Source organism: Leuciscus leuciscus (genome assembly GCF_965113295.1).
Source record: "Leuciscus leuciscus genome assembly, chromosome: 15".
Classification (NCBI taxonomy): domain Eukaryota; kingdom Metazoa; phylum Chordata; class Actinopteri; order Cypriniformes; family Leuciscidae; genus Leuciscus; species Leuciscus leuciscus.
This window is the reverse complement of record NC_138739.1, coordinates 30433970-30442601: the sequence shown is the minus strand read 5'-3', so window position 1 is coordinate 30442601 and position 8632 is coordinate 30433970. Positions and strand designations below refer to the sequence as shown.

Sequence of the window (8632 nt, the reverse complement as noted above, 5' to 3'; positions counted from 1 at the left end):
TGAAATATAGTAGGAGGCCGTCCAACACGGAACAAAAGCAGCAGCATTGGCATTTCTTTTGGCAAAGTATTTTCTTAATTGTTTCGAATAAACTGCACCCTAGTTTGCAGTTGTAATGGGTTTCCTATAAAGCTTGTTTAAATAAAGCATAATTTAAAAACGAACAACTTTTTAATATGCTGTTAACCAACATTTTCAAGACTTCTGCACAGTCAAGCCATTTGATTTCTTTCATATACACTCATCTCTGACAATGCATTTTATTTCATACATCACATCAAAAGCAGCAGAACACATTTTAAACTACAAATTAGTGAGTGCAAAATACAAGCAGTTTTTACAATATAGCATGGTTTAATCAGTGAGTAGGGATGCACCGAAAATGACATTATTTGTGGTTTAGCCGAAAGAGAAAAAATGACCCAGCCCCTCCGTGTTCAGCGATCAGGTTTTACTCTGGCACGTGTGTGCGCTGCGCACTTTACTCTGCCGCTCACGTCCCAAACGCTCCACTCATGTACCGAACACGCTCACCAGAAAAGCAAAGTCCGCTCAAGTAACGTGCCGACATGAAATTTTTCTGTAGTAGACTTGTTTCTGTTTGCGATAGCCCTATTAATACTGTGCTGTAACATTGTGTGGTATAGCCCTGCTGGTAAAAGGATCTCTGCTATCTGCTCTGATAACAAAAGCTTTATAGGACTATATTATTTTGATAATTGTTCAAAATAAAAAATCTGTTAAATCTGATTCTGTTGCATAAACTGAATGAAGACTAATAAATTGATATTTAATATTTTAAGATAAGGCTATTTTCTGTCCAATTTTTGGGTCACTTTTAATTACAGTGGTTATTTTATTTTATTGGCATGTTTTTAAATTCAGATTCAGCAAAATGATTGCATTTCATTTTTAGTCATTTTCGGTTTTCGGCTAAGAGCATCCAAAATGTTCGGTTTCGACCTAGAATTTTCATTTGGGTGCATCCCTATCAGTGAGTGTTATAATCTACACTAACACTCAAAGTATCCACTTCATTTATTTTTCGTAAGAGCTGGTGCATTTTTACAAACACTGGTTTGTAGTGAAAATAGTTATCCTTTACTGTTATTCTTTGAGGTTATGAGCCATAAATATCTTAATATTCATTTAAACTACAGTTGCGCATATCTTAACCTCACATAAGCTTGTCAATTACGAAAAGAGTTTCTTGTCAACTGTGACATAGTCGCCAATGTCAGCACCTTGAGGACAAACTCATTGCAAAACATTGCATGTGCAAAGGGAGCGCATAGTATACACAGTTAGAGGGGAAACCGTCAAACATGCTGCATGTGTGAAAACAAGTATACCTTGGGCTTAATTATACAAGTTAAGTACTTGACATGGTGACAACTGAATTGAACAGACATTTATCTCTATTAGGAGGTAGATCATTGTTGCAGACCACAGCTTTTTGTCTAAATTTAGTTGCGTTATAACATTCAGGCGTAGTCTCATTTTTGTTAAACAACTTCAATTCAAAACAAGAGACAATCTTAACTTGGTGGTGCTCATGTTACATTTCAAACCGTTGACACAATGAGATTTTATGGTACATTAATCAACATTTCTCTCTAAGAAATAGCTAAAAAGTGCTTAAGATTGCAACAGATCCACTCGCAGACCATATCACAGTGCGCAAACTGAGCTTCTTCCGTTATCACATGATGACTGGTCATGTTACTTCAAGCAACAATGCATTATAATAGGACAGACTGTTTTAGAAATAGGCCCTTAAGGTGCTAACACTTCCCATAATACATCACTGACAGGAAACAACTCCTGTTGTTAGCACCATATAAATCCACCTAGCACATGTTGTGGACTCAACCAATCCTGTGGGGTTGTGGACGACGGGAGAGAAAATCACAAGAGAACGCAGGCGGGACAGGGAGACACACAGCAAGACTCAATTTCAGCTCATGCTCTTGATGTTCTCTAATAACGCCGCTTTAAGCAGAACGTCAGTCTTTCCTCCCGCGGCGGCGATGTCTGATAGCACTGCGGCGTCCCACGAGAAAATCAACAGAGCCGCTGGGGCCTGGAAGGTGAAAACAAAAGTGTGACTCAAATATTGTTTAGTAAATTCAACTTTGCAGACAGCGTTCTTTGATCTGCACCTACCAGGTTGCACTCATTCAGAGCGAACTCCTCATCGTCCTTCAGTTTTTGTCCTCCAGGAACCACCAGCTCAAAGGGCTGCCAGCCGTTCTCCAGCGAATCACGCACAAACTGGTACAACGCTGTCACTTTCTCCCACGCCAGGAACGTGCCTGCAGGGCGTTTAAATGCAAGTTACGCTGTGCAACAAGAGCCTTCAGTTGGCCCAAAGAAGCTAAATCATGCATTGACAATGTATCTAATTAAGGGTTAGTTCACCCAAAAATGAAAATTCTGTCAGTAATTACTCACCCTCATGTTGTTCCAACCCCGTAAGACCTTCGTTCATCTTCAGAACACAAATTAAGATATTTTTGATTAAATCTGAGTGCTGGATCACTGCTCCATAAGCTTCTAAGACATTATAACTTGCTCGAGTTTTTTCACGTAGTGTTTAAGCGCAGCGCGTCTGTGTTGCACGTCACCAACACAGTGACGTGCAACACTGTGCACGTCAGGCTCACTATTGGCCGACGCTGGTCATGTGTGTCATGCGTGTGACATACAACACAGAAGCGCTGCGCTATTACACTACGTGAAAAAACTCGAGGGGCAGTCATGGCCTAGTGGTTAGGGAGTTGAACTGATAACCCGAAGGTTGCTGGTTCGATTCCAGAACCGGTGGGAAATGACTGAGGTGCCCTTGAGCAAGGCACCTAACCCCTAATCGCTCCCCGGGCGCCACACAAAGGCTGCCCGCTGCTCTGGGTGTGTGCATTCACGTTTGCAGTGTGTGTGTGTTAACTACTCACTACTCTGCTCCTAATGTGTGTGCATTAACTTGGATGGGTTAAATGCAGAGGTCAAATTCCAAGTATGGGTTACCATACTTGGCCGTCACGTGTCACTTTCACTTTACCACGTAGGCTCACTATTGGCCGACGCTGGTCATGTGTGTCATGCGTGTGACATACAACACAGAAGCGCTGCGCTATTACACTACGTGAAAAAACTCGAGGCCCAGAGAGAAGGAAATGAATAGTGGAATAAAGTCGTTATTTTTGTGTTTTTTTTGCGCACAAAAAGTATTCCCGTCGCTTTATAAACTTAAGATTGAGCCACTGTAGTCACTTGGACTATATTAACGATGTCTTTAATGCATTTTCTGGGCCAGCAAGTTATAATGTCTGAGTGATCCAGCTGTCAGATTTAATAAAAAATATCTTAATTTGTGTTCTGAAGATGAACGAAGGTCTTACGGGGTCGGAACAACATGAGGGTGAGTCATTACTGACAGAATTTTCATTTTTGGGTGAACTAACCCTTTAAGAATAACTACCAACCCTGGAGTATATTTCCATCCGGTAACCGCACTCTCAGAAGGGCGTAGTTGTACTTTCTTCTCTCTCTCTGCTCATCTTTTTCACGCATGGCTTTCGTTCGCAGCATTGCGTTCCTCTCCACGATTTCATTCCTGTGATGAAAGATCATCATAAAAACACGGTACGAGTCTTTCTCCATCAGCTTAGCGCAAACACAACTGTTGTTGATTTCTTTACTTAAGTTGCATTTCTTTCTTCAGCTCCTCTGCAGTCAGATTGTAGAAGTCTGGGGGCAACTCGAAGTTTGTGGCGTTCTGCGAGGGTCTGAAGACCTGCGGTTGGCGATCCAGCTTGGCTCTGATTGGCTCGCCCTTCTGCAGCAGCTCCAAGTCCACCTTTATCTGCTCCAGAGCGTCCGGTTCCTGCGGCGGCAACACCAGGTACTCCTCAGTCCTATCTGAGATATATGTTATTTAGGGATGGAGATGTGTGAGGGGCTTGGCGTTAAAGAAATTACACGCTTGTCTTTGAAATATAATGGCATTACCTTCGCCGTCCACCGGCAGTGCGGTGCTTTCAAATCCCAGGGCCTGAAGATACTCACGAGATCCTTCAATCACACTGACCTTCTCCTTCACGAGTGAAACAACAAGACGTGAGTGAATTCGCTTCATAAATTCAGATTTCTCTATCCTGGCTGAAAACGATCATACCTGAAACACCTTGTTGCTAACTTTGATCTTCCGATACTTTTCCTCAGTCGGATTCTTGCAGATGTTTTCGATGTACCTGTCATTGGATTTCAGTTGTACATTTTACAAACACGTTGTAGAAAGTTAATATAGTCCTACTAAACAGTCCTCACTTGCTAATGATGTCAATGGCAGCCTTCACTTTCTCTTTGTCTTTATTAAAGGTGTGAATCATCATAACGGAGGCCTCCATCACATCCTCTGAGAACCTCTGTGGAAAAAGAAGCACCTTTAGTCAAATCCACGAGTCATTTCGTAAAGTCTTGCAGATTGCCTTATAATCTCACCATAAGAATGGCTTCCTTGATGTGCATCTCTCTTTCAGTCTTTGTTAAGGTTTTTCCAGTAAGAGGACAGATGAAGAAAACTCCCGCCACTGAGAAACAAGACGGATCCTTCTGCGGAACCCCGGAGGCCTGGAAAAAGTATTAATGATCACAGTCAGGAAAAGAGTGTTGAATCTTAAAGGGACAGGTCACCTAAATATGACAATTCTGTCATCATTTGATACATTTTCACTGAACAATACTTTACAACTCTTCTGAAATCATATAATTATGTGTTATAGAGAATTTAGCATTTTGTATGATACTTTTATGCTGCATTTTGTCATTTTGGAGCTTGACAGTTTCGGTCACCATTCATTTTATTTATACAATATTAAAATGTTACCTGGTTTCTTACATGTAAACATTTATATCCCACAAATGAGTGGTAATCATACGGGTTGGGAACCACGTGAAAATGTAAATTAATTTTAATGGGGTTTTATTTCGTGCAACTATTTAAAAAAATGATCATTTGATACTTGAGATTTAAAGGTCCACTAAATACATTTTTGCCGCTTTTCACAAGTTTTACACATACAGATATAAAAAAATATATATTTTGACCAATGTGTTGGAAATGATGTGTACACACAAAAATGTTTATTCTACACCCGTATGATTACCACTCATTTAAGTCTTAAGGGAATCCTTTTGAAGGAAAGGATAATACATTTTTTTTTTACTGTATTTTATTTTTCTAAACTGTTTTAATTATTCTTAATTATTTTTATTTATTCTATGTAAAGCACTTTGAATTGCCATTGTGTATGAAATGTGCTAAACTTGCCTTGCCTACATAATGTTTAGATCACATGACCAAATACTATTAACATAGAGAGTAGTAGGTCATCCGGAGATTTTTCGCCTACAGTTTTATGAATACTGTGCATTCGGACATACTACTCTCTTTTCACACACTGTTTTCGTCAAATATATAGTCGGGAAGTTTGCGATTTTGGATGCAGCCATTATCTTCTTGGTTACCCCTATATATTTTACACCCCTAACACTGTCTGCAAAAACATTCACTTTTATGTGATGCTGCATCCCTGCCAACAGGTGTCAGCATAAAGTTATATTGTCCAGCTAAAAATACGAACAAAACCCAATAAAACCATTGGACTTGCCTCGATATCTGTGTTCTTCTGACTGGCCGCTACGGCAGCCGCCTCTGCTTCAAGTTCTCGCTTCACTGAAATGCAATAACAAAATGAGTGGCTGTTCATGCTTTAAGATTTTTTAATGTTTTTAAGATTTCTATGGAAGCTTGTTTCCACCATGAAATACAATATAAAAAGTACTTGCAACTTTTTAGCTTACAATTCAGATTCATAACTCAACTAACTTCAGCTGTTTACATCTCACAATTCTGAGAAAAAGATTTGCAAGATATAGCCTATGTTGCGTCCGAAATCATATACTGAGTAGGTGCTACATATGAACTTGAATTTACTGTTAAAAAAAGTATGTCCTATGTAGTATAAATGTGTGTAGTATGAATTAAATTTGGACGTACAACATACGCCATGTTGTTATTGTCACGTGACCTACCAGCATCAGTTGCGTCGCTTCACTGCCATTCATAAATCCTCCCCCGTGGCCTCATGGGATAGTAAAGTGTCCATCACATGCACACTTCAGAATCCCGCCGGAAGCAGGAGGTCATCCAGGTACTTCTTCCCTACTGTTTTTCGAATACTATGAATTCAGACATAAGGTGCATCCCAATTTGCGTACTTATGCACTATTCTATGACGTTTTATAGTATAAATATAAATAACCTTATAAAGTTCATACACTACACAAATGAGTACATAGTGCACAAGTACATAGAGCATAAGTGTACAGAGCGCCATTTGGGACGCAACTATACTACTCTTTTAGTGTATTGTTTTTCGCATACTAGGCTATATAGTATTCCAGTAAGTATTGGATTTTGGATGCAGCGATAAACAATTCTGACTTTTTCCACGCAATTTCAAGTTTAAAATGCGCAAAGCTGACTTTTTTCTCCGAATTGTGAGATATAAACTCGGAATAATTTTTTTTTTTTATTTACTCGCAAGACTTTTTTCTGAATAAAATACAGAATTGTGAGTGTATCACATATCACAATTCAGCCTTTATGACTCTGAGTACGAGAGAATATATATCGCAATTCTGACTCATAATTGGGAAATATAAACTGGGAATTTAGGAGAGTCTGCTCATGTCCAGCTCTCCCTCTCTAGGGCTGTGTCCGAAATCGCCCCCTATACCCAGCCATTTGTAGTGGTGTCCGACACCACGGTGGACGTTATCGAGTGCACTCATTCAATCCCACAATGCACCGCAATAACGAGTGTACAACCGATGTACGCTCAATGGCTAGAGAATACCCATAATGCACTGTGAGAGTCTCGAACTGAATGAATTCCCGCGTCTGACCAGAAGATGGCGCCCGCAGCTGAATCATCAATCCATCCATTTTCCAAACGGCCGGTCCAATGTGGCTCCAGCATAACATCACACAGGTATCATTTCCTTTTTAATTGATAATTAAATAGTTTAATCAAAAACAAATTATGCAAAGCGGCAGCCCTTCCGGCGCACTCAGTCTCCGAATTCACTCATTAGTTTTCATTCACTACCTCAAGTGAACTATATTAGTGGAGTATTGTGGGGAATAGGGTATAAGGGGGCGATTTTGAACACAGCCTAGATGTAATTTTGGCATAATGGGTGTAGCTAAGGTCCAACCACACCCTAACCCTATCCCTCCACCCATTAGATCCACAGAGTTGGATTTCCCTTTTTATTCCATGGTGGACAAAAAGCTTCCATAGACTTCTGAGTGGAAAAGCTGTAGTTATACACTTGATGTACCCTGATTCCTTATGGCGTCCTGTGAGGTTAGCACTTTCGGCCGGTGCTGCTGCTCGATGCGGGCCAGGGCTGCGGCCCCTGCCATCTGTGCGCCTCTAGTGGGAGCTTTCCTGGACGCTCCTTTACTGTGAGCAGCCTGAGAGGCTTCAGGTCTAGAGCTGCACGAAACACCAGGTGTCACCCTCTCATTTCTGTGGTTAAAACGGTTGTTGTAACCAAAAACATCACTAAAGCAGCAGTGTTAAGGTGTAAATCACTCCCACGTGACCAACACGGGACCTTTACTAAGCCTGTTATCCTATGAGTAATTATAGCGATAAGGTTAAACTCATAGGTCGGATCCTATTCCGGATCCAAAACTACTCAAACATTGATGCCGTTTCCTAACCCACCATCTCCAGATATGATCATGTTAGAAATGCAGTCAGACATGTACAATCCATACATATTTCTGTTATACATTACTATAGATTTTATGTGTACAAAAAATAGCTTGCTCTATACAGAATTATGTAAAACAAGTATTATCTATAATAAGAAAGCTTGTTATTCGATGCATCATCGTAATCTGATGATATCAACTCATGATAAGTGTGGTTCAGAGCTGTTGACACTGATATCATATCCATATCTGATCTTTTACCTCGATTCTTCTGTAAGTTTCTTTCCTGGCCCAGCTGACTTGAACTTTATATCCTTCTTGATGTCCTCGAAAAACTTCTTCATTCTTAGCGATAAACTATATGCAAAAAATACTGAAATGAAAAATGTGTTGTTTTTAATTATTTATAACTGTCAGGCACACCACCACCCAGAGCGATGTGTTTACAGCGGGAATAGGACCTTTTCTGAACCGGAAATGTGGTCATGAAGCGATCGGGACATAAACATTGAGTTTTAGTGACATCAAGCGGAGGGGAGTGGAATTACGTTGAAGTAGATCGGTGATGGTTTGTTTATTTACACATTTTGTTTGTTTTCTATTTTTATTTAATATATAGACCAGTTTTGGAGTGCATTTATATAATTATAAAGTCTTTGAAACAAACCTTTTGCAAGAATTAAATAATATTTTCTGTTGAGTAATATTCCATAATGTTTTCTGTATTTGACAACCAACTGCAAGAGTATATGCGATATATATATATATATATATATGCGATAATAATTTCTTTATATAATACTTGCAATAAGAATTTCTTTATATAATATGTGCGATTAG

The 8632-nt window shown here is 39.7% G+C and overlaps 1 protein-coding gene across 2 annotated transcripts; it reads right to left on the bottom strand.

Annotated features, from left to right (window-relative positions):
* Nucleotides 1–246: 246 nt before the first annotated feature.
* Nucleotides 247–8276, bottom strand: ubxn6 (UBX domain protein 6). Of its 2 annotated transcripts, none has more exons than XM_082139880.1 (11): nt 8054–8276; nt 7411–7568; nt 5673–5737; nt 4504–4632; nt 4330–4427; nt 4178–4253; nt 4012–4096; nt 3702–3921; nt 3486–3616; nt 2167–2315; nt 247–2083 (listed from the first exon to the last, which is right to left on the bottom strand). In XM_082139880.1, the coding sequence occupies exons 1-11, from the start codon at nt 8134–8136 to the stop codon at nt 1958–1960; spliced, it is 1320 nt and encodes a 439-aa protein (XP_081996006.1). In that variant the 5' UTR covers nt 8137–8276; the 3' UTR covers nt 247–1957. The 2 variants fall into 2 exon arrangements, with proteins under 2 accessions (XP_081996006.1, XP_081996005.1); XM_082139879.1 differs by having other exon boundaries at nt 7411–7601; nt 8054–8275.
* Nucleotides 8277–8632: the final 356 nt, after the last annotated feature.